Source organism: Pezoporus flaviventris, unplaced genomic scaffold, assembly GCF_033815535.1.
Source record: "Pezoporus flaviventris isolate CSIRO_AGI_PZ_B2104156 unplaced genomic scaffold, CSIRO_AGI_Pfla_v1 ptg000001l, whole genome shotgun sequence".
In the NCBI taxonomy this organism is placed as follows: domain Eukaryota; kingdom Metazoa; phylum Chordata; class Aves; order Psittaciformes; family Psittacidae; genus Pezoporus; species Pezoporus flaviventris.
Window position 1 is genome coordinate 44,221,891 of NW_026892549.1, and position 26,251 is coordinate 44,248,141.

Genomic DNA, 26,251 nt, shown 5'->3' on the forward strand with positions numbered 1-26,251 from the left:
ATTCTTCTGTGTTTATATACACCATTTCCCCACAAAACTGCATGCAGTGCCCTCCCCACACATACATTACTCTGCAGTGAAAGGATCAACTAAACTATTAGGTTTTAGGCTTGGCTTTATCATTCATGCCTTAGGGATTACATGCTCTGGATCCACTTGGCTAAGTAAGACCAAATTCTTCTGGCAACAGTTCCTGTTGCAGGATGGGCACAATCTACCAAGAAGTCCTCAAAGAAATACTGCTATGAAGCAAGCATTGACCTTGACTTAGATAAAAAAAGATAGCAACCATACAGGCTGTAGAGAAGTAGTTTTCATACCAGGGGCTAACACAGGCACTTGGAGCATTGCTGGACTGAGAAGAAGAGCTACTGAAGAGAACACAGAGCCTCTGATGGTTTACTGGACTCAGGCAATCCACCTGGTAGAGAGAGGAAAAACTCATTTACTGGTTACAGACACCTCCATCTACACACAACTCCTCATGACAAAATTCTATTCCAGCAAATTTATTTAAAGATTAATCTCTGCTTGCTCCTTTTGTACTGATTAACCTTGCATTATCTCTGAGCTTTAGGCAGACTTGTACCATGTATAATTGCTAACTGCAGTTTTAAAACAGCATAACTAATATGCCTAATAAAAGCAATGCACATATGTGTTTCTGTGGAAAGGAAGCCAAGAGAAATGTAAAACAACAAAAGCCCCAAGACAAACATCCAGAGTCTCCGAAGCACTGTATGGTTTAGGACACCTTGCAGTCAAAACTCTGCCTCATTCAGGCTATAGAAAGACTTTTAACTTACTGTCCTCTGTGAAGAGATTTACCACTGCTGCTGGAATGCAGCTGTTCCCCTTTCCACACCCTACAGAACTATGAAGTTACCAAATACTTTTCTTTGATCACTGAATAAATTTAAAACTGCATCAACCAGTCTGATTCAGAGCAAGGGCTAGTCTTACGGTTGTAGCCTGTGAAGCTACACAGATTTACATTTAAGCACCACTAAATAGTGACTTCCACTCATGAGCTTGAGGGCTGACTGGCTCAGGGAGCAGATGTTTGACTATTTCAAGATATCAGTTCTGCTACTGTTGTTCATAGACTATTTTCCTTAACAGCTTCCAGTTCAGGAAAGTCCCAAGATCCTTTTCTTCACATACAAGCTGGTTACTTGCAATAGCAGTTTCCCCAAAACTTTAAATATTTTGATTACAATCACATATTCCCTTCCTTTGAACATTCAAAGAAGTTTCCTCCCCTCCATTACGAGATTCTCCCATTTCCTCAGATCACTCAAACTTTTTACAATCAAATACTTCACTGCAATTACAGCTTACTGCATTTTCCATGACATTAAGCCCTCTGAAGATGGAAATATTATGCTTTTAGAAATCACCAATACAAGCAGCAACAAAGCTCAGTTTCAGAAACTACTTGATGTTTGACCCCCCTTCATGAACTCATTTTCATGTACAGCTGAGCTGAACAGGCCATGTCATACATTGATTCTGGGCTGACTTTGTGCCTTTCTCAGGAAGCACAGTCTCACAACCTCTTCTTCCCTTTTCAGAGAAATTCTGCAGTCAGTCTCTTGTTCTGCTTTCTTATACCCCTACAATCCCTGGTCATACAGGCTTGTTTAAGTGCCCAGAGTGCTACAAGCTAAAATGCATTTTCAACCCAGTCAAAAAAAAAGCAACACACAAACAAAAACAAAGCCAAAAACACCCACACAAATGAAAAAAAAAACCCTAATCACCAACCCCAAACCTGATTTAATATGCAAAACTGATGTAACCTGGGTTTTTCAGTAGCATAGCTTTGAATCTTACCTTATGAGACCATGAGGATTCACCCTGAGCCAGTCCCTTTTCATCCTCTTCATTCCTGCAGCCAGTTTTTCCAGTAGGGACACTAGACATCTCCCTACTTTGGGCAAAGGGATCTCCATTTTTCTGTAGTATCCTCCCTCCTCTGGCCCGATAGTCAGCCAGCATTCTGGCCAAGCTCTGGCTATCACCCAGATGTTCTGCTATTCTAGTACTGACCAACTCATGAGAAGGTAAGACTTCGACAGCCTTGGCTTGAATACTCCCATTCATCCCTTGTAGTCCAGAGAAATCCCGCAACAACTGTCTCTTCCTTCTGCTCTCCAGCTCTTTGTATTCCTTATTAAGAAGTGGAGACCAATAAACTTGCTCAGGGAAGTAATCCCGGGCAGGGCATCTCATGCCTTTTTCAGTCAAAAGAAACGGTTCACGGAACATCAGTACAGGAGAAATACAGAGAATTACATCTTTCAACTCCTGCTTAAATGCTGCAGAGTAAGTCTTGAGACGATCTTCAGAAGAAGTTACTTCCTCTGTGACATATAAACCAGTATCATCCTGGAGAGGATCTCTGAAGACTCTCATCTGACTCTTTGACTCCTGCAGGTCATCTGCCTGTTGAAAAGACTCTAGTGTCTGGCTATCCAGAGTGACCAAGTGCTGGTCCATGCCATGGAGGGGCAACAGGGATGTTTCAGGTATTGCAGGAGGTACAGAGTTGAACACTGGAAATTGTGACTCCAATTTGTGGTGCTCTTGCTGTTTTGAAGACACCATTTCCAGTTGACTGTTCTCTTGGTCGTCTCTCTCAAATAAACCTCTTTGTTCAAGCAAGCTGACCTCATCAGAGGACACAGACCCAGAGATTATAGGCAGTTTTTCAGAGGATAGTTCAATGTCTCTGACTGCTTTGCTGAAATCCTCACCATTGAAGAGGTTCTGTTGTTCATCTTCGTCTCCTGGCTCCTCAATAAGGGAGTGAAAGGAGGTGTTTCTGGTCAGAGTAGGGGGCATGGCAAACTCATCCATAAGGAAAGAGATTTCCAGCTGGGAATGATAAGCCACACAGACCATGAAAATCAGAATCTCCTTCACACGGGCCAGCTCATACTCTGCAGCACCACACAACTTGATAGTGCAACCCAGGTGCTGGGGACACCCTTCAAAGAACATCAGGGTTTTTGTCTGATCTAGAAGAAAACAAAACCAACATAGGAGTTAAGATGAGAACTACAGTTAACCTGCTCTTAGCTATCTCATACACTGAAAAGAATAAAATAATAAAAGAGCAACTAATGTTGGTAGCACAATCCAGCTGCAGAAATTCACATCTCTGCACTAAAATAACATTTTTTGCCAGCAAAACAAACATTTGCTATAGAACTCCTGTTTTGTAAAATAAATCATCAAAAAGTCCAAGTGAAGGCCACGTGAAACATGTTGGCCTAAACAACCTATTCTAAGATCACTGTAGACTCTGCAGCAGTGAAGCAAAAAACCACTATCTTCCCAGGCACATTTGCTCATCGTTACAAGTCAAAAGCCTACATGATTTTGAGTGCAATTTAAAGGCTGGAAGGTGGCACGTGAAAGTGGAAGGAGAAGAGATGCAAAGACTGCACCTCCACAAAGACTTGCATGAACAGCATCTACGTGTGCTAGCATCACTGGGAACCTGTCAAGCAGCATTTCTTCCTTCACAAACTTCCACTGCCAAAAAGAAGTTACAGAGGAAAAAGAACACGATTTCTCAAAGGTGCACAATGCCTGGACTTGGGGCAGCATGTACAAATTGCAATGAGGAAAACTTTGATTGGATATGTTAAAGTAAGATCAGGTGATCTTTTGAGGTCCCTTCCAACCCAGGCTGTACTGGCTCTGTTTCTATGTGGAAAAATTCCTTATGGTGAGGACAGTTAAGCAACCAAACAGGTGCCCAGACAGACTGAATTCTCTATTCTGCAGTATTTTCAGCCTAATTAAAACCTAGTGTGTCTCATCTTCCTTAGATCATTCTTTCATTTCAACAGCCAGTTCACTGTAGTTTCAAGATGTAACAATGTAAAGAAAGATGAGTAGGAAGGATAACACTTGATCGCACAAGGCACCCAACACTTTAGATCCTGTTAAGGGAAGCAAAACATTTACCCTTTCACAAACACAAGCTAAGACACGTCAAGTTTACTCACCATTGGGCAACTGGAAAACTTGCATATAAAATTTATGACAGGTTCCCAAACGTGGTTTGGTCAACAGTTGATCCATTGACATCACTAAGTCTCCCTGGGTCATTCGACTCACCCGGTCTAACACTTGCTGTAAAAAATTGAAAGAACAGTAAGAATCTGCAGTGCAAAGAGGGCAATGGCACCTTTAGGTTGCTCTTAAAAAAACAAACAAGCAAGCCAGTGTGACCAAGGAAACCTCTCACTGAAATGCAAACTCTGGGTTAAACCCATGACACAAACACACACCTACAATATACAAGAATCTTAGAAAAGCAGGAAATATTTCTGGTGAGAGGTAAGACTGTGCTCTTCCTTGGAGGTATCTGGATCTATTCAAGTGAAAAGAGTTCCAGGAGGTATAGAGTAGTCACCACAGTGCTGGCTACCAGAAGCTCAGCCAACTCCCACAGCTGCTCTGTTTGGCTATCTGTACCCTGTCCCACAAGGACAGAGAGGCTCTCTGGCAATCACTGTGGACCCATGCAGGTTTTGCTACAAATAGGTGCTAGAGTTACCTAGAACCAAGACAGAGTTTGCCTGTCCTGTCTTTTCACGAGAGAAGCACCACTAAAAGAGAGCTCAGATTTGGTTAGAGTCAAAAAAAAGATAACCCTTAACTTCTCCTTGTAGCAACTCCCTGGAGAAAGCAAAGAGATCTACCACAAGACCCAGTCTAACTTTGACAGGAAACACTCACCGGCTTGACATTGATGACCAGAGTGATACCATGCTCTAAGAGCATGTCCTGAGCAATTCGGGACACAGTCTTCTCAACAAGAACCAGATTAGGCCTGACATCAACTATCCGCTGTACATAGTTCTTCAAGAACTCCCTTTCCTGCAGACAGGAATAAAGTACGTTAAGAACAACAATTAACTACAACAAATCCATCTTAATATTACTTTCTCTCTCATTTATACACTGACCTTTCCTATAAAAGGAGGGAAACCGGCTATCCAGAAACCACCATCAGTTGCCCATTGTGCACATTTCATCAACCCCACAGCACAATACTCAAGTTTATCAATAATTTGTTACATGCACTAACTGCACATAAGGATGTAGTCTGATGACAGTCTGAAGTAAGAGACTTGCAGCAGAATCCAAACATAGATACACGAACCTTATATCCTTACACGGAAGAAGTCTTTGTGTTTCAAAGCTTCTAGAATTAGAGCATTCTAAACCAAAGCTTTTGCAGTATTACGCTTTCCATCTTTAGATACATGCTAATGTTGAGTGCTGGCACTCTGCCACTACCATTCACCAAGAGTATGCCAGTGTTCTACACCGCTACTACTCTATACACAGACCTTCAGTCCCTAAAATCTGTATTTGGAGAGAGTGCTCCTGGAGTGGGATCCAAAATACTGTGCACTGAAAAATTGCTCTTCTAATCGTGCCCACCTTCTGGCTTCATCTCACTATCCCCTCCATACTTCTATTTCTGTGCACAAAAAGAGAAAGCAGAGCTTTAACTCCATCTGGATTAAAAGCTTATACTAAGGAGGATGCAATTTCCCAAGCCTCTATTGTGTTAACGCAGCTCACGTCAGTCAGGTTTTAGAAGGTCTGTGCAAGAGATACCACAAAAGCAGTTTGTCAGCTCCTCAGAACACAAATATTCATGTTAATGTTGAAAAGACACAGCTTTTGCTAGAAGCTAATATTTTCAATTTAGCTGGTATTTCTGTAGTATTTTCTGTCCTGTAAGACTTTAATGCAGATCACATTCTAAAGCAGATGCTGAAATAATCAGAGACCAATATTTAGAAGGCATTTAGAAGCTACTTCTACCCCATCCAGACAAAGGACAGGTCTCAGCTGAAGCTTTTACTAGAAAACCAGCTCACTAGGCAGAGAACAGAGACAAGTTCTATCACTAAAGCTTTCATACCTGTAATCCTCTCCATTAATCAACAAACAGAAGTGGGTTTAAATGCATGCTAAAGAAACAATCAAATACAGAAACAAACCTCATGGCTCAAGCCCAGTAGGGCACCCAACACACTTGTTATGAGTATCCTGACAAACACTTGAAGATCAATTCTCAGACAAGAATGCAGTATGTTAAAGAAAAGGTCTATCCATTTCAGTGTTTTCATATTTGAAGCACCTCCCTGCTCACAGGGGCAGGGCACCTGTTTTAAAGTGACTCTTTGTAGTTCGTCACTTTTTTAGGTTGGTGGTTGTTCCATTTTTTCAAGCCTGACAAGAAATAATATGGGTGCAACTTAACCCTCAGCTACACTAACTTTTCTAGTATTTCTTCACACACTAAGCCATACCTAGCTCTGACCTTCTGTAATAAGGAACTGTATGTTCCTTATAGAGGGTATCATTAAAAAAAAACACACGTTTTTTTAAAATACTGCATTTAATTGTGAGGATCAGAAGATCATTCTCAGTACATGTGTTGATGGTTTTTGTTGTCAAGTTACAAGACCACCAGCTTGTACTGTATTTACTGCAGCAGTTTTCTTAGCTAGCTGCTAGATGAGATTTTTCTCTTTCCTATGCAATCTCACTCAACTCCACCTTACACACTGAAAAAAAAACCAATCAGATGTGCACTGATCATCTTATTTTGTTTTAACCAAGAACAAAAGCATGCTCTCACCTGAAGTACTATAGGGTCTATGCAGGTAAACTTTGTTTCTTCCCGATACAGGTACTCAATTGAGCACTTCAGCAGAAGAATTTTGGGATTTTTTAAGCAAGAGTTCATCTGACAAGAAGACACAAAAATTGTTACAAAAAAAATACAATCATCTGGAAGATAAAGTGTACACAAGAAGATTGGGTTTATCATGGGAAGTCTATCTCCCAAAAATGTCTCAGCTAGCCTCCCAACTATACATTCTTCCTTCTTATGAAGATATTACACCCGGTTTTGATATTTCACAGCTACTGTCCAGTAAGAGTGCAGTATTAGAGGTTTCTACAGTCACCTCCAAGAAACCCAAAGTTTTGATACACTTTGGAGCCTCCATCCAGATCACTTCTACCTTGACCTCCTGCTTTATCTAAAGGCTCGTTTTACTATATTGTCATAAGCTAGAACTACAAAAGCCTTTTTCTGGCTAAAACTTAGGGCAATTATTAGACACCTTCTGAGGCTGTCAGGGTAGAAAGGATGTTTTTCTATATGTGTATGAGAAAATCTTCCCCCCACCCCAAATCTCTGGGCTAAAAGAAAACAGCTTGGAAAAGAGATGCTTTAAAAGCTATTCTGGTTTAGGGACTCAAACTAGAGAAAGCTTGCAATCCTCCTGACTGGTGACAGAAAAAAACACGACACAAAAAGAAAGTCACAGCACATTTGCTTCCTCAGCATGAACTATTAGCCAGCACTTGATTAGCCAAGCATACATTACCTTTTTGTGTGCAACATTTTTAGTGCAAACAAATCCATTTACCACCATGGAGTCAAATTTCTTTCCACCAGGAATCTAATAAAGCAAAGAACATTTTACAAGTGTCATACACTCCCATAACTTCTAATGCAGTAAACCTAATACACAGAATACCTATTCTAGCTGATGTACAAACTTTAGCTACACCCTTAGCTACCAGATGAAACATCATATACAGTCATGCTGGACACACAAATCTTTTATTTAAAAGTCTGGCAAACTAAGGACAACACGAAAACATGTATGAAGTTCCAGGATCTCTATGTCCCTCCCAACAAATGCATATTTGTTAAACAGGGTACATTCTGGAAGATAAGCGAACCTAACTTCTATAGGCCATCAGAAGCATACCCCTTAGCACATGCCATTTCCACTGACATCAAACAAGTTGTAAGCAAAGGAAAGAAGGAAAGGAAAACAGAAAGGAGAGAAAAACCAAACTTCTACCTACTAGCTGAACACATTGAACACTTGACTACTGTGCCTACAGTTACAAACAATCACAGGAGTAATGAACAACATGAAACAGGTTTCTGAATAACATGTTTCAGAGTACATTTCTGTTATCAGCATGAGAAAACAGCAGACAGCTACAAAGAGCTTTCACCTCTGAACATCTGCTCTTTGGACTGGAGATTCAGGAGAGAAAGCAACTACTGATGCTGCCTGAAGAGATGCCACCACAACTATGAGGTTCTCCTTATATCTTACATGGCTTCCAAATACAAAAGGCCTCCCAAGGTAAATTTTGTCAAAGAAAAACAGGGCTGAGCCTTTGATCCCCAGTCATACTAGCTCCTTGAATGTCAGTTTCACATCAGCCTCTCAGAAGAAACTCTGCTCGCCACAACTCCAGCTTTACAGTTCACCAATGTCAACGGTGCGACATCTGGCAGAACCGGATGCACTATCCCACAGCAATTAAGTTTTCCTCTTGAGGAAAGTCACTGTACTTCACATGGGAGGAGCTCAGTCTTCCATAATGGATAGTTATAGAGTAACAAGATTGCTACACAGAGTTCTGCAAGCTACTTATCCAGCACTCAGTACATCTCCAATCCAAGCACGAAACAAGCAGAAACCAGAAAAGGAAGTAAGTCATTAAAAACATGTTGCTCTTTGCTACCTTCTGCAGCCTAAAAGAAGAGATCAGCTCCAGGGCACTGAAGTGCCTTTCCCAGTATGCAAAGCTCCTTCTATGCAACTTCTTCTAGAATGCCACCTTACTGAAAGGCTACATTGGACAATTACACTACTAAACATGCTGGGGGTAGTACAAAAGGAACTCTTCAAACAAGGGGTGCTCCCAGCAGCTCCACCCTTTCATTTCCCTACATCTACTGTTTGATACTTACTTTTTTGATATGAACAAACTGGCGGATATCCATGTCATCATCTCTGTTCTTGACATCAGGCCGTACAGTTTGAACTACCTGGCAGACCACAGGTACAATGATATCCCTCCAGGACAGTGACAGGGACTCATTGTACAGAAGCTGCTGAAGCAGTGCCATCATGTGGTTGTGATTAGCAGACCTGAAAACAAATACATGTCTCATGAGAAAGCTACATGAAACAGTGATTAGCTGAAGTTGCATTTCAGAAGTAAATTTCTTAACATTCAGAGTGCAGAAAGTCTCCAAAGGAAGAGCTGCCTAGAATGTTCTACAGTCAGCTCTGGTCCTGCACTTCAATATATAGAAATCACAGGGAAATAAGCAATCAAAATATACTATAAAAAAATGTGGTTTTCACAATTCAAATTAAGTCCTTGTTTTGCCCACTGTAAATTAAGTCCCACTGAAAGGTGGTGGAACAGAGTGGCTTCAGGAATTGTTAGTCAATATATGCAAATTCCTTTTTCTACATATTTCTTACAGCAGCCTTTCCATAGCTTGTTTCTCCCCATTCTCTTCCCTCAGCAGATCAAGATTGCTGTGATGCCAGCCTAGGGGTGTGAAAAAGAGTTCTTTGGACTTCTCCTCCACCCTCCTGTTGAACAACGACTCTGAAAGAGACAAACAAACCTTATTAATATAAGGTCACAACTGAATGTCTGTATATTTCTGAAAGGCTAGTTTGAAATGGGAAAACTTTACTAAGACATAAGCCTAATCCTCTTGAATAACTGAGTTTGAGCTAGATGTCATGGTAATATGATGATGTAAACAGTATTGAGTATAAAAGTGGTGAGTGTACAAAGGCAAAGTGAGCTACTAAAATTCTTGTACTGCCAGTATAGACCAGTTTTCCAGAATTGAGCTGTTACCAAGTTTAAGACAAAATTTAAAAAACTGAATCTTATATCCCAGTTTTGCCTATAAATAAGCAACAAATTCAAAATATTATGTACATTCGTAATACATAACCATAATACCTTTCAGACTTATAGCATTGGTCCAAGGCACCGATTTGATTGACAAAAAGCAGCTGATTTGAAGACATCTACACATAAGCGGCATTAAAAGATCTAGTTATTTCATTTAGGCTGCAGCACAGGTATCAAAAATATCTTTGTAGAGGCCCTGTTTAACACACCTCCCTGACAGATTTTAAAGAAGTGCTAAGCTACTAATTCATATGTCACACTTCTGAACCTTTAGATGACTTGCAGCCCTGACCCCACACACCACCTCCTTGCTGCTCAGGTGCAGACAGAGCCTAGATGAACAAGTCTGCTGGCAGCTATGTCACAGTATTTAATATTACAGAATTATCAAGGATCTTCTGTCAAGGAAGTGGCACAAACTTATCAAAAGACCTCAGCACATTTTCTCACGTCCATCCACATAACCATCATATACATAGGTGTAGCTCTGCTACAACAAACAGGATGCCAATGAAGGCTATATCCACTGAATATATTCATTTCTAAATCTTAAATGTCGGCATGAACTATAGCCATTTCTACTTTAGAAACAGCCAGTGGGTTTCAACAGCATAAAACAGTCCTCACTTAAGAGTAGGCTTTCCACTTTCAATCACTATCTTCTGTAGCAACTCCTTAAAACTTCTCTGGTTTGCAGTACCAAGAGTAGAGGTTCTTTCAGGAGAGATTTATGTGCTTTGAAAGAATTACTAGATTGTTTCCCATACAGGTATTATGATATTACAGAGGGAAGTTATAAGCTTCCCCATTCTCATAATGGCCGATTGTAAGTCACATACACTAGTAGTGTAAAAATTTTCCATCAGTAAGTAGTAAGCCTTCAGAGTTCAAGCTTAAAACTTCCCAGAGTGCATGATCCAACCACAAAGTTCTCATACAATAGCAATCTGAGAAGGATGAATGGGAAAAAAAAAAAAAAGGACTTAAAAAACAACAGTTAACTTCTTCCAGATGTTCCATACCCCAAATTAGCTATGCAGAAGATTAACAGAAACTACATCCCTTTTCTTTCTCCTGCAAAAGCCCAGTTAAAACCTAAGCATCAAAGACTTTGTTTGCTGGCTGCACAGCCACTGGGGTTTTCCCCTTATTTCCTCCTCTTACATGCTCACCAAAATCAATACCATTAACTAGGACAAAAAATCCCAAAGTTCACCTGGTCACAAATACTAGAGGGCACATGGGTTTTAAAACTCGCAACTGCATCTAATGGCAATTTCAGAAGTACATTTCAGAAGTAGAAATGTTGGTGGTGGTACTGATGACAAAAAACCTAGACAGATTTAAGAGATGAAGCTTTAAGCTATTCCGTGGAAGCACAGCAACTAATCATAATCACATCTTCATTTGCTTGCACAGAAAGTTAAAGATCAGTTACATAAGTCTGTGGGTGGAAAAGTTGTGAACAGACCTGGCACTTAGACTTAAAAAAAAAAACAAAAACCCCAAACAAGTAAAAGCTTTTCTTTAAGTGTTTTTGAATAGAGAAAACCAAGAAGAACCTTAAGCTTGAAAGTGCATTCCAAAAAGTTACAGTATAGCTTATCTACCAATTTTGCCACAAATAAATTCAGATTTACTGTCAAATAAATATTTCTGAAGGGTTAACACCCTAGTAAAGGAATATTGAGGAGCTTCCATCATTATATTGAAACTGCACAATAGCAACATTTTAAGCTTCTCCTTACCTTTAATAAAAGCATCACTTATGGAGAACATCTGCTGCCCTCCGTTCTCAGGATTCAAATACTCTGAAAGAAGAGAGAAGAGGGAGATAGGCGGAGACAAAGAAAATGACAGGTTACACTGGTGTGCCCATATAATTAGGATGCATAGGATGTACACGCCCACACCAGAAGCAGCAGCATTACTCATCTAAGCATTTAGTCACCAATTTAGCAACAGCTTGATGGGTGGTAAAGACAAGAATATCCTCTCATTCTTGTTCTATCAAAAAGTTCTATAGACGACAAGAAAATTGTACTTATTACTGTGAAGAAACAAAACAAACAAAGGAGACACAAGGAAAGATTGAACTAAAAGTTTGCTTTCCCCACTGACCCAGACCACACTTCTCTCAATCTGAATACAAATGTGCTAAGCTGCAAGCAGACACCATAGGAATGTCCAGAGAGGGAATGGCCTCCTCACTTTGGTCTAAAATCACAGTTTCAAAAGCCATCTTGCTCTCACACTCCAATGAAGTTCTTAGACTGAAGTTCTCAGCCATAAGATTTATCTTACTTGGTGAAGGAAACGAAAGAGCCTGCCTTTCAAAACCTAGAAGTCTGAAGTCTAGAACAGTTTAAAGTGTTTTGAGGAATCAATGCTGACAGAGGTGTACTCCCAGCAACAAAGGAAAATAAGAGATATATCACTTTACATATGGGAAAGACGATGAAGCTCCATCTACCATCCTTGTTTAGCTTGCTAGATCTTGATCTTTCATGCAGGCTGGCTGGCTACAAAAAGCTTGTTTTCTCTACAGGCCATTAGACCGTTGTGCCTTTAGTTAGTTCCTTTGCTGTACAAAGGGATTGTACAGTGAGAAAACAACTGCAATAGCCCAAGCACTTATACAGTGCAATAATCCAGAGTCTGAAGCTCTATATCACATTCCCTGAGAATGGTCCAGATCTACTGCCACAAACAGAATGCAAGACACACAGCTTTCACACACCAACAGAAAGCAACAGAGAGCTGACAGGACCCAAACAATCACAAGTCTCTGAACAGCAGCACTCATAGACCCTTCACATGCCACCATTTTCAAAACCTGAGCTTGTCCACAGTTGCCCAGTTTGAAAACATATATACTCAATACATGATCAATGTGCCAAAGAGAAGCTGCACGCTCCCCCTGCAGTAAAATAGTTATTTGCAGGTTCCTTTCACCTCGTGCTTAGATTAAGAGTCTAACATTACCAGTAATCTACTGCTTGATGAAAGCTGGCTCACCCTCAGCATTTATTCACCCACAACCCCACAGACTACCTAGAGAAAGTCACGTCATGCTGTACCTTCACATGAGTATGTATACTAGCACATCCATCCCTCTCCACCTTGCAACAGCCTTAGGGCAGCAGCCTCTACTGTGAACACACTCATATTAGGTCTGACATATACATCTGACTGACACAGCAAAGGCAGGAGTTATCCCTAGCTGAAACATAACCTTAGTTATGCTCTAGTCAAAGACACAGGTGGCACCTCTAAACCAGCCACACTTCAATACAGCTTCACCTCCTATAACTTTGGTTCCAATTGTGCCCCGAGAAATTCCTGACAAGGTAAGATACCATACCCCCTCATAGACTGGACAGATAACACACTCACAGGTGTGAGTTTCAGATGGTGAGAGTGGTTAATGCGCATTTCTTACACATCATCCCTAGATGCATCATGCGCCAAAGAAGAAGCAGCAGGGGGGAGGAGGAAGTTCCTGTAGTGGTTTTTGTAGCGTTGTCTGTAAGCAGTGAGCTAACAAGTGACTGTCTTACAAGCTCCCCTGAAGAGGTCCACCAAAACAACCCACCCCAGAACATGAATTCCAAGGTCTGACCCAAGGGCACCACTGAAAGCAAATACTAAAATGCACACAGAAATTCACAGGTCTCCAATGGAAACCAGCAAGCACATTTTTTATACACCTTACAGATTGCTCTGGTTAAACATCAAAATGGACTGGTCTGAAACCTCAGCTTTTTTCCTAGGTACACAAACAAGCATTCATGTATCCACAAGTACCCACTAAAAACCAAGGTGCACCTTCCCAAAAAGTGCACCAGGAGGGCTCCTGATAACAGCACGCTAAGGCCTGGCAAGCGATGGTGGTAAGGAACTGTGTCATAGCTATTCAGATGTTCTTCTCTTTCCCCCTCCTGACTAGATGCAGGCATCAAAAACTAGCTACCAAAAATACCTCAAGGATATCTGACTGCAAAGACATTTAGAAAACAAAGCTTCCAATACTGTTAACTTTTTAAAAACAGCAACTTTAAAATAAATCACTTATCTCTTTCCCAAATTCAAATGCAGAAAGCAATCAAACTTTGTTTCCTCTTTTGATAGACACTATAAAGTACCATTGTCTTTAGACAGTGATACTATAAATGAGTCTATACTCACTTGTAAGATACTACAAGGCAACTAACTTGGAGTCACTAGAATTCCATGAAAACACACCAGACATTAGTCAGTCTGTAACATCACAGGAAGCCCTGCCATTAGACTCAGACTATATACAAACCACATTGTTGTAAAACACAGCTGGTACATCACAGGCAATTGCTTCAAAGCAGCTGACTTCTGTGACTGGTGGAAATTGCATATCCCTTAATCATTTGAAGAAACCCACTAACCACTTAGATCAAAGTTGACCTGCACTTCTAGCACTGGTGTTTTGCCCTATGAGTCCTCCCCCAGTGACTGTAATTTACCAGTTGTGAGGAAATTGAGTTACTCGCCTCAGAAGGTGGATGTGATCTTCAATTTTACTGCGTTATTTCAAAAGAAATCAAGTCACTGCCACCCAGTCTAATGACAAAAGACTACTTAAATAAAATCAAGCCAGATACACAAGTCCATAACAGTCATAGGGAAGTTACTGATCCCTGACAGCAGCAAACACACCATGTCACTGATTAACTACAGTACCCTTTTTTTAAAATAACCATGTCCTATTTTACATAGAAACATAACTATCTAGTCTTGACTGTCTAATCATTGTGATACTCTCCAACATCCTGGATGGCATCTTTTGTCAAATATAGCCAGGATAAATCAGGAAAACAACATGGAAGACTTTGCACCCAGACTTTAATATTTCCAGAATAAAGTTTTAACAGTCATACATTCCACTACTCTAGGCTCTGCAGTATACACTGTAGGATATTGTCCCGCCTAATTCTGAAGGCCTTGAATAATAAATATCTAAGTACCTGTGAAATTACAGTCTCCCTATTGCCAAGTGTTTCTTGTTATTCAAGATACTATCAATTCATTTTAACTTGTTGCTTCCTTGTTAGGCCATTCCTGTAGAGACTCCCTGTACTTGTAGAGGGTACAGATTTTTCCAAAGCTGCAGGATAATACCTACCTCTTCACAGTGCATTTTAGTGACTCACACCTCTACCCTATGCCAATTCCAGGCATATTACTGATACTTCCTGTTCAAGGGAAATCCATTCTCTTAAAATAAATTGTTCCCAGTTTTCACTACCAATTACACTACTACAGCATAACCTAGTTAAAAGACCACACACTTCAAGAACAGATAACAAACACCAGTCAGCAGAGATTCAGCAAAGATAGCAGAGTGCTACCTTTAATCGTAATTCAAAGATAGAAATCTCTCTCCTCTCAGTCCCCTTACCACTTGCCTTTTCCACTGATTTTCTCCAAGCTCTCCATCAAAGTCTTTCTCAGAAAAGCTTCAGCTGTGGTTATGAGAAACCTTGATTTGGTCATCATTTTCCAAGAGAATTAGGTTCTCTTACATTTCCCCTTCATCATGTTCTGCTTTTCATATATGGAGATAAAGACTGAGATATGTCTGAAACCAGGACTAGCATTCTGCCAGTCCTTTAACACTGGCCAAGCCAAACTAACTACTACCCACTTTACTCCCAACACACAGATAAAAAGAAACCTGCCACAGTTGTGAATTCATAGGATACTGCAGCACACCTGGGCCTATTTCTAACTCATTTAATCCAGCACCCCTGCCTCCTAAAAGGAATTCATCAGCATATTCACCTTCTCCAATCTTTCCTTCCCTGCAGAGGCATTAGCTTTTCGTCTGATTAGGGCATGAACTAGAAACAAGTTGAATGGAACCAACAATGAGTTGGCGTCAGTAATGCTGAGACACTTGACATCAACTTAGATTTTTACCCTACTCTGCTCCTTTCTCAGGAGGAGGCGGGGAGGAAATAAGCAATTAGATTTCCCTTCTTCTACCCATATTTCAGTAAATAACAAGAGGTGACTATGACAGGCACTAATAAATGCCCCCTCTAATTTGCCTCTCTCACCCACGTCTAAAATGCTTTCAAAGTCAGCTGTGACCAATTCCTTATTTAACACTGGATCATCTTTTGGATCCCCTTGGAAATAGTGAAGAGGTAAGGGTGAAAGAATAATTAAGAATAAGAGACTCCTTAAGAGCAGCTAAAGATAGAAATCTGCAAAGCTGATGTAACCTTAAGTGAGGAAGCAGAGCAAAGACATCAATTGCTCCCCAGCATGTAAAGCAACTAGAATATACCAGACCCAAGCCAGAGACAAGCCCTAGTTTCAGTCAGCCCTTGTCCAGTTTAGAGAATGCAGTTGTCAACAGGGAAGTATATTATTTTTTCCATAAGGATTTTGCTTAGTCTTTCAATTTGGTACTTATTTCTTTCCAAAGAAGTTTTGAACACCGAGTACCTGATTTCTTCCTACTTCACTTAAGTGGATGTTCTCTTTTGAACAAGTGTTCTACAATTAGAAGTCAGCACAGACCTCTTCCAAGTTAATTTTGTCCGGGTTTTGTTTGGAGTTTCATTTCTTGCTTGCTTCTCCAGTTTAATCTCAAGCAAGTTAACACATAGCAAACTCGTTTATGCACAGACTATTTTTCAACCCCTGTTAGTCAGAAACGGTGTATGTGGACCTGCCTTATTGTATGTACAGACAGAAGACTTTGTTTCAACTGCAAAGAGAAAGTCCCAGGGGAAGTTACACACTCTGAAGAGAAGGTGTTTCAAGAGGTCTACTGAGCCTCCTCAGAGGTGAGCACATCAAAACTGCAAGCAAGTGCCAACTAACCGTATTTCCCCCTCTGTAAGACAGCTACAAAAGTAGTGTCCAAATAGGTCAGTATTATTAGGGCCCAGCTCTCCATCATGTGCAACTCCAGCTGGTGACTACCTCATACCTTTTTGGTCAGCAGGGTGAGGGGGCACATGTGGGTACTTGGAGTGCTTCTTGATATGGAAGTTCACGTTGTCCAGCTCCACGTTCAGGCTGATGGAGGCGGCTGAATCACTATCCATTGTGGACTGGAAGCTGCTGACTGAAGTGCGCTTGCTAGGGCTGGCGGAGTCTTTTAGTGTTGGGTAAGGGGAAGATACAGGGAGGAGAAGGGTTCAAATGGGAATCATGAGGGTATCGGAGAGGAGAAAAATTGTCTTTACTACATAAAGGCCAGTGTGCAATACTACAGGAATACAGTATTTTTATAGTTCTAATCTTATCTTCAGGTGTGCATGCTAATATATTGGGCATTCTTTAGTGCATTGCTATAGGCCCAAATCAAGCAGAAGTCTGCTTGAGAAACAGAAGGCAGCAATTTACATGCTTCTCCTCCATTAAAAGTATAAAGTTTTGCCAGTTGCAACTAAATATAAAATACTGTATCCATCATAAGAAACAGGAAAACTAGTTAGGTTACAGTTTGCTTTAATCCTTACAGCCCCATGCATGCACACACGAACACACACACACATAAAGCAAGACATGGTTAAACTACTATGTTCTGAGGACTGGGGATAACAGGGGAGAAGGCAGAGTGAGCACAAGACTCAGCTGAAACTCACTGGCTAAGTTATCTTCTCCTTCATCAGCAATCTGTTCTGTGTCACTGTCATCAAACTTGATGTCTTTGAACCAGGAAGGCTCAGAATGCCCCTCTACAGAGTTCACAGAGTCACTGTCTGGAGATGGGGTTTCCGAGAACTCCGTGCTCTAGAAGACAAGGAAGAAAATTCCAAAAAAAAGGTGTTAAAAGTGCAGCTCTGCTGAACTATTAAGCCGCTTAAAAAAAAAAAAACAGCCTGCTACAAATGCAGATCATTTTTAAAGTCAGAGGGTACTCTTAGTGGGCTGAGCCAAGTTAGTCATACAGCCACCCCACTTAGCATGAATTAGGAGCTCTCTGGAACAGAAACCAAGTACTTCTTTACACCTCCCACGTGCTCTTTCTCTGCCTCCTTCCCACTTCCACACAAGCTGCAACTAAGTGGCACTAAAGGACAAGTTTCTTCTACTGCACATTTTCTGTCGCCACATCCAGCTAACCAGTTTTGAATGCTTGCTATCCCCCCAGCTAATTTGGGTGATGACTGTATCCTTTGCCCAGAAACCAGCACATGCAGCTTTTAAGGGAGGCTAATTCTAAGTTACTGAATCAATTCTGTGACTGACCAAAGTAGCTCTAAGAGTTTCACTCACAACTCAGACTCCAGCAGGGGCTACTGTGTCCAAGCAAAGCCTGCCTAGAGTGCCAGAGAACCTGGAGAACATTTAAGTGATTTCTATCAGCCACTGTGATCTCAAGACCTCACTATCATTCCTTTGGATACAGTTAGTGCGACAACCAACTGAATCAGCAAGCAAGCGAGTCAACAAGAGTCTCCTGACTCTTGTCCAGGAGAAATGAGATCAGACAGTGCTTTCAGCTGGTGAGAACAAGGATTGGCTTTGAACTATTAATAACATAAGCCCCTTACAAACAGTTAGAAACAGGGATCCACAAGCACTTGCTAGTTAAGGGCAAGCTTTTACCAGCAAACTGGGACAGTGCAGTTGACTAGCGGAGATGCCAGATGAAGCCCAAGGCAATCTCAAAGGAACACCACATGACTGTGGCCAAGAGCTGAAATTCATGAGGAAGACAAGATGCTAATGGCTGCAAGCTTTCTGACTGAGCTGCGACAGACAGCTGAGCCATTCTTTATTGTAAGAAGCTGCAGAACATGTGAAAGTCTCAAATGAATGCTTTCAGGTAACAGAGAGACTACAGAGATACCCTGTTCCAGTTAAAAAAATAATCCAGTCGCTCAGGCCAGTGACTGCTCTTACCCCTTAGTAAGTTTGATTGCAATGAAATATGGTAGGATAGCATCCCTGGTCACTGGTTGCCTGCCTTCCCCTCAGATAGCTAGTCTTATTTGGGAGGGATGAAAAATACCCCCTCCCAGTCTTGTACCATGGTGTGGTACCAAATTCTTTATTACTGCCATAACTGGAGATCAGGAAAAGGTTACCAATACAATATATAAGAAGATCCAATACTGCATATCTAAAAAATCTATTCTTTGAAAGTTTTTAAAGAAGCAATTTTGAAACAGAAGAACACAACCACCATTGTCTCCATCACCAGTAATTGCACACAGATTCTAGATTCTGCATGATGGCAAAGATGCCACAAGCACAGACTATGCTACTTCAAGGCCTCCATGGAAAACATCTGCAATGAGAGGCACTGGCCTGGAAAGGAGACCCTTTCGTCCACTTTTTGTAGTGCACTGTCTGTAATAACACATCCTCTATAGAGGACAGTCCCAAAGTTTTCTTGGCAAATGCAGCTTCCTCAGGCTTTAAATCACTAAGGAAAAAGGCCAGTTCCCCAGAGAGCTGATTCATAGATATGCCTGTTGAGAACAGGATTAGAAAAGATTCTAGTCAACAGCCAAACCCAGAAAAAAACATAGTTTTCCTACTCCTTTTACCTGCAATGGTCTGTAGAGAGCATACTCATCTCTGAAGAGCTGATCATGATGACTGACGCATTCTAGCCAGCGTCCATCAACCAGCGCTTGTCCTATTGCGATGGCTTGGACCCTGGAAGTATGAAAATAGAGATGGTTTTCCAAGTCTAGTTCTAAACACACACAGTTTATACTACAGGCATGCTACAAAAGGGAAGAGTCATTTGCTATGCACTATTTGACTCATCAGTATGTCATTAACCAGACGCTATTTAAAATACAGTGGAAAGGGAGTGGAATGTACTGATTCAAGTATGGACCTGGATGAGGAGACTGCTAGTACTCTCAACTCAGCTAAGGTGTCCAAAAGATGTTTAAGACATATTGTTTGTGCTCCTCCAGTATTGGCAGCTTGAGTTACATATACACTAAGCATCTCTACTGAGTGAGGACTTGCTCTATGCTTAAGTACCATCTCTGTTTTATCCCCCTCTCGCACAGCTAAATACACCAGATTCTTTATACTCACAAGGTTAAGAGCCTGCCAGCCCCAGCAAAAATTTAGCTATCAAACACTATTAGTGATCTCTGAACCTATGGGCAGACTTGCCCTTTTGAGAATAAGCGAACATTTTTGGATAGTCTTTGTAACACATTAACTGTTCTCCAACTGTCTGAGTGATACTTGTCCAATAAGCTACCTCCTCCACCAACTCCCAAACCAGACAGCCTCCTGAACCCTGTTGGTTTGGACCACACAGAGTGACAACCCTACCTGCTTTGGTAGGTAGCAAAGAAAATATCCACATTTTCTTTCTTTCTCATGTCCCTGCAAAGGGGTCTATCTCTGCAGTCTAAGGCACACTATTCTCAGCTAAAACTTGGAACCTCCCATGACAGAGATAGATGACATCTGCTGTCTTAAAGCATCAGGGTTACCTTGTGGTTATGTGCCCATTTCTGATGAGCCAGTTGACCAGCTCTTTTCCCACAATGCAGTTGGGATGTGTCCGCAGCCAGTAGCGATGGTCTTGAAACTCCATCCCGCTGTTGTGATGGCAGATTTTCTTCCACAGATCTTTCAGTTGGACTGAGTCCTGGACAAGAGGATGTGCAAATTACTTACTAGTCTGAGCTTATCACTGGTTTCAAGGACATCAACCTAGGCTCTCAGATCAGCTTCTAGATCAAGGGCCCTCCACAGACAAAATCTAAGCCGTTCTCCACACTTCTGCATGTGAAGGTACAAATGGAAACAGCAAACATACATGAGATCAGCTCCTTGTATTCTTACTCTTATGTAAAGGTGAGAACAAGGAAGAAATAAAGACGGTACCCTCAGAGTTAAGTTTGTTTGGGTTTTTTTTTAACGTGGCAAGATTTTGTACTACCTAGAAGATACTTATGTTCTTACTACTCCCCTTTTGCACCCTATTCTCAGACTCAGGTGGTGTGTGTAAATGAAGTGTGAGACAACAAAAACATCATCCAGAAGAGGGTTTTTCTATATAATCTATTCTTAACCTAGGCTTTGTGAAGCATACGAGTCCATTAGCAAGCCCCAGATACAGAGCAATTGACACAGCAACGCACACTGCTACGTTCAAGTTCTAGGACACCATTTCTTATTGGGGATCCCTTTATTGTATTGTTCAGTAACAAGTCTTCTTTTAGACACTGTTGGCATGGCCACTAAGCAAAAGAGGTGTTTATACCTCCCAATTCAATTAACCATTTTTGACTCTGTGGATCAGTACCCTCCAGCACTTGGTACACATCAGCCTCAAACTCATTTTCAGGCCTGTTAAGCACGTACACCAACTCTTGCTTAGGCTATGCTCCATCCAAACTGCTCAGTCTCTTTGTACCTGGGCCCTTTTGCTTTCCACAATACGCCCTATCTTGGCACAGCACAGTCCCATTGTTGCAGAGAGGAAACTGGGACTTGGGATTATTCTGAGAGCAACAGAGCACCCCAAGAGGTGGAAAAGAGACACTGCACCTCACTTTCTCAAATGGCTCAGGTGTTTTGTGTAAGGGTAGGGAGAGGAGAGGGGAAAGCTTAAGTTTTAACTGGTTTCAGCTTTCCAGTTAACTGCTACACCCACATTACTGCACTTTCCCAAGAGTGCCCTGAAATCCAAGAGTTTTCCTTCACTTCCGTTACTGGACTGGCTTTCTGCTTTTATTTCCAGCAATGGCTGTCCTGGTTGTTATTCTAAAATCTATGTCATCAGCTCTCCTTCCATACCAGGTATAGAGTCAAACGGATCAGTAATGAAACACCTCATAGGATCACAAAATTTGATGCAATCAGCGTTTCCATGGTTCAGCTGCCTTATAGTTTACCCTTAACTCACATGCTGAGCTCATTAAACTGCACAAACTGGCAGAACCCTTTCAAATCCAGGATTTTGACCTCTGCGTCACATAAAATTTGCTTATCCCAGTGCATTTACACCATCCTCTAGCTTTTATTTAATGAGCAAAGTTCATGAGTCTTCTGAATGGACTACATTAAGCTTTAAATTACCTTCTGATATAGAGTGAGCTCCATGTGCTAAGTGCATTAAACAAGAATTCCCAGAAAATCTTACATTACTTGACACTGCATCTTCTGATCTTACATGAACAGAAGCAATACTACCAATCCTCTTCTCCCCCAAGGAAGCAAAGAGACAAAAATTAAACAATGTGAAGCTGAAGTGCACTGGGACTTGATCATCTTGGTCCAAGTTGTGTTCATAGCACTTTATATTTCATTTTTCCTGCATTAACATACATGCACAGGCAGGACAGTGTACAGACGTGTCTTAATGTTCCTCCCTCACGTGATTATCTATTTACAGAGCACCCACAAAAAGAGTTATGCAACTGAACAGGAGCTAGTTTTTCTACACCCTCAGGAATGCTTGTATGCATTCTGCGGACAGTAGGCAAATACCTGACAACACACAAATGAGCCTTCCTGATCTCAAAATGGCAACATGAGCAATCTTGAATCTCTTAATGCGCGAAAGACACTCCCTTCCCTTCCCTGTATCTTTTTTGCCCCATCTGTTGGAAACACTTCCCCTCCCTCAAAGAAAAGAAACACTGTTTTCCACTGAAGATTGTACAGTAACTGTCACCTACAACACTGCCTCTGTGGGGAGGGGTAACAGGATTACGCAGAACACTGTTGAACATTGTTTTGTTTTTTTTTTACCAAGTACGTCACTGCAACCTTCCACAAATTGTGGTATTTATTCTGCAAACAGAGGGAGGGACCAAGTTAGGTTTTGCCCCAATAAGCTGTAACAGCTTTAACTTATTCATTGTGGTGTAACCATTTTGACGCAGCCATTTAAAGTTTTCAATCATGTGGCTTATGAAAGGGAAAATCTAAACCTGAAGAAATACAAAATCAGGTCATTGTGCTACAGGTTTAACCCAGAAGGAGCCACCATACACCAACTCCACACCACATAACACACTTTACTAACAAAAACTGTAAACACTTTTATGCAAACACCGTATGAAACTATGATTTGTTTCAGGAAGATGGAACTGCCCAAAGCAGCACCAATATTCTCCATCCCTACACTACCTGGAGGATCAGTACAGGTAAGACTGCTCAGACAAGAGCCTTTAAAGGTAGCAAGATGCAAGAAATGCAAATTTCATCGCCTTCACAGAGCGGGACAAACAGAAGACTGGTTAAGGTACCAGAAGGATCTTGCGCTCATCCTCAGTGGTCTCTGCCTTCGCATGTGTGCGGCTGGCCTGGGGGCTGACAGATGTCTCATAGGCAGGAACCATCGGTGAACCTGATCGATCCAGTGACAGGTTAGTGATGCTGGCCGACCTGTAGTGGAAGAGAGAAGGATTAAAGTTCATTGTGCAGTGCTCCAGCAGAACAGGCATTGATCTCGTATCATGCTAAAAAGGAACTTAAAGCTAAGAACAGACTTACTGCTTAAAGCTTTGTCCCCCATCAAAACAGGAAAAAGAATTCCTAGGATGCAAGTGTAGTGCTTTGGAACATCAAAGTTAAACCCAAACTTTTGTAAAGCTTTTTGTAGGAAGGAGTTAGAACTAAGTTTAGCCATAGCAATTCATATATGTCTACATTTGACTAGACTGGGGAAGGGATGGGATGCTGGGTAATTAGAAACTCCAGCAGCTTGGAGGCAAGACAGATACCAGCAAGGGCAGCCAACACCCAGGATACCTGTAACAGGGCAATGAGATTCCCCCTCTCCTTAACCCATTTAAAGTTGCTTCCTCCCTCTGAAATAGCTGATAGCTTACAGAGTCCAGGAATTTAAGCATCTGCTCTCTAGGGTGGCTAAACTGTCTGCTGAAGTTGGAAGTCACTCCACCTGGCAATCTTCCTTGTACTGCAATACGGATCATCCACCTCATATCAGTACAGCTGCTGGGAAATCTTGGCTATGCACTCCAATACAAACACACCATTTTGCAATTATCATTGCAAAGCTAAAAATGCAAATGAAGTTCCAGACACCCTCTGCTCCAATATCCCACAATTAGACTAAGCCTCTCAAGAAAGAGTGCAACTTCTGCAACCCAGCAGCAAAAACCATGCAGTGCAAGCTATTAATGCTAACAGCACCCTGAGGAGTGAGGACAGAAAACACTTCTGCAAACAGCAAGACGGAAGCTTAAAATGCCAGTGCTGAACTGCCTCCAGAAGCTTGCAGCAGTTTGAGTGACGAGACCTGTTGCCAGTCTCTAGTCTCTTAATGAAACTTGGATAACTTCACAGAACTTGGTTACTGGCAAACAGACACTAGTTATTCCAAAGAATTCACAACAGATGATGTGGATGAGCCCAGGCATGAAAAAGCAATGCCACCCTCTTTCAACTTTTTTTTCTGCAAGGAAGTAGGCACTAATACTACAATAGTCTCAAAATCACTGCTTTTTCCTCCTCTGTCTCTTAACAAGAATACAGGACTGATAAAGGGGTTTAGTTAGGTCCTTTTTAGTAATTTATGCAGAATCAAAGGAAACTCTATTGGTACTACATCCATATACATCTAGGGGTGATAAGCAAACACTTTCTGTCCTAGTCAGGCATTCAGGGCAGGCTGAAACTCTGACAATTTTCTGCTGTTCAGATCCTCTCAAGATAAAGTTAGAATGGGCAGAGTTTTGCAGCTTAACAAAAAGCATTATTGATGCAGAACATGAGACTGACATCAAAGTCCATCATTAAGCACTCCTCCCAGTTGTTTCACAACAGCCACTTTAACTATGGCCCCTACCTGTAAGCAGCAGGGATATTTGTGTAAAAGGACATTAAGCAAGACTCAGAACAGTCAGATTTCATGTCTGTGTCTTTATCATCACCAGTTACATCCATTACTTCATAGTATTTATCTTTTCTAAAAGCAGAGGGGAGGTTTTGCAATGAAAAAAAGTCCTTATCCTTTAGAAGGACCTGCAAAGGAGGAATTCAAATGCCTGCACTTGCAACATTTGACTGTTGTGCTGGGGTTTTTTCCCCTTAAATGGTCTGAGAAAAATCAAGACAAACTCAACACAGATACCCCATGCACAGGAAAAACAAATACTACTAAGTAACTTCTGCTACCTGCAACTAAATGCACTCAATCTTTCATCTTTTTTTGCTTCATCTCACCTAGAAAGAGGCATGGTCTAGCTTCTCTCAAAGAAACATCTACAGTGGCTTTGAGACAATCTAAATGGTAGCATCACTTAACCCAAAACAAATAGTTGTTTTCACAGGTTCAGAATTTGATTATTTCTCATCATTGCTTCTCAAACATGAGTCCAGACAGGTAAGTTACTATAGTGAGGCCACAAATTCTAACTTGAATGAGCAGTTTGGGTTTGCCAGGTCCAGCTTAGAACCTTTCTACTACTGCATGCGTCAGCAAACAGCAAAGGTCTTTTAAAATAGAAAACATCCATTCAAACGGAAGGAGGAGAGCATCCTCAAGGTTTCAGGCATTTCCTGACGTCATTGCAGTTATTTAGCATTGAACTTTCAACTCTGGACTCCTTGCCATATTTGCCCAGAATTGATTTTTGGTTCTAGTTTATTCACCAGTGTTTTACTCCCCCTAGGCAAGATCTTTGGTTCTCAGCTTGTACAGTCAGTATGGATCTCCTCTTAACCGTTACCATCACACAGAAGATAAAGACTCCAAGCATGCGCTCCCTGAAAGGCACACCCAACATCCTTCTCAACAGAAGTTCCCTTGTCTTTGCTGGTCCTGCCAGATCCCACCAAATTGCTAAACATTCTGCATGCCTGTAATACCAATGCAAAGAATTCTTTGAATGTTTCCTGACTCCAACACTGAAATCTGGATTATCTTCAATCTGTTCTTTACACCCTTGCCTCAACTTTATTTCCCAATTTAACCATAATGAAAGTATGTAACCAGAACCATAGCAGAAGCACTGTGAAGTGGAAACTACTTCTTCTTCTAATACCATCCTATTTAGTGGGATTAGGTTCAAGTATTCACAACTTGTACTAAAGCTCCAATGAACATTTCCAAGTTCATTCCAGCACTCTTGCATAAAGGCCTATGATAGGATTTTAGCCTAAGGAAGCCTGACTACCTTAAACAAGATTATATTTAATGAAAGAGCAGAAGGAGCAGACTGGGGAGGGGGAAGGGGGAGAAAAAGGGAGGAACACACAAAACCAACAAAAACTACACTAAACAAAACTAAACAAAAGCTCCTCCATTAACTCAGTCTTTACCTCTCATTAACAAGCATCTGTTAGTCCTTTTTCTTGGCTTCCTCAGAACTCTACCTTTCTTAGACACTTCTTTCCCTTTCTGTCCTTTTCATCACCACCTTTGACTGATCCAACAGCAAACTACAGGCTCCTCAAAAGTAGTATATGTACTAATTAGAAGATA

General features: G+C 41.2%; 1 protein-coding gene and 1 long non-coding RNA gene across 7 annotated transcripts in view; one reads left to right on the forward strand and one right to left on the reverse strand.

The window, feature by feature from the left end:
* The window catches only part of PIKFYVE (phosphoinositide kinase, FYVE-type zinc finger containing), a 62,953-nt gene that overhangs the window by 20,912 nt on the left and 15,790 nt on the right, over window positions 1–26,251 (reverse strand). For 5 of the 6 annotated variants that reach the window (XM_061454965.1, XM_061454973.1, XM_061454948.1 and 2 more), the window contains 14 exons: window positions 23,049–23,187; window positions 20,280–20,437; window positions 19,362–19,473; window positions 17,448–17,595; window positions 16,787–16,954; window positions 11,556–11,618; window positions 9,357–9,486; window positions 8,834–9,014; window positions 7,440–7,514; window positions 6,683–6,790; window positions 4,759–4,899; window positions 4,023–4,149; window positions 1,837–3,023; window positions 321–421 (listed from right to left, as the gene is read on the reverse strand). In XM_061454965.1, the coding sequence (XP_061310949.1) occupies window positions 321–421; window positions 1,837–3,023; window positions 4,023–4,149; window positions 4,759–4,899; window positions 6,683–6,790; window positions 7,440–7,514; window positions 8,834–9,014; window positions 9,357–9,486; window positions 11,556–11,618; window positions 16,787–16,954; window positions 17,448–17,595; window positions 19,362–19,473; window positions 20,280–20,437; window positions 23,049–23,187 (2,838 nt within the window). The remainder of the gene's footprint in view (window positions 1–320; window positions 422–1,836; window positions 3,024–4,022; window positions 4,150–4,758; window positions 4,900–6,682; window positions 6,791–7,439; window positions 7,515–8,833; window positions 9,015–9,356; window positions 9,487–11,555; window positions 11,619–16,786; window positions 16,955–17,447; window positions 17,596–19,361; window positions 19,474–20,279; window positions 20,438–23,048; window positions 23,188–26,251) is intronic. The other variant, XM_061454957.1, reaches the window with a different exon arrangement.
* LOC133270288 (uncharacterized) lies at window positions 22,673–25,549 on the forward strand. Its single transcript, XR_009743723.1, has 3 exons — window positions 22,673–22,750; window positions 22,880–22,946; window positions 25,440–25,549. It is a non-coding gene; the product is annotated as an uncharacterized LOC133270288 (long non-coding RNA).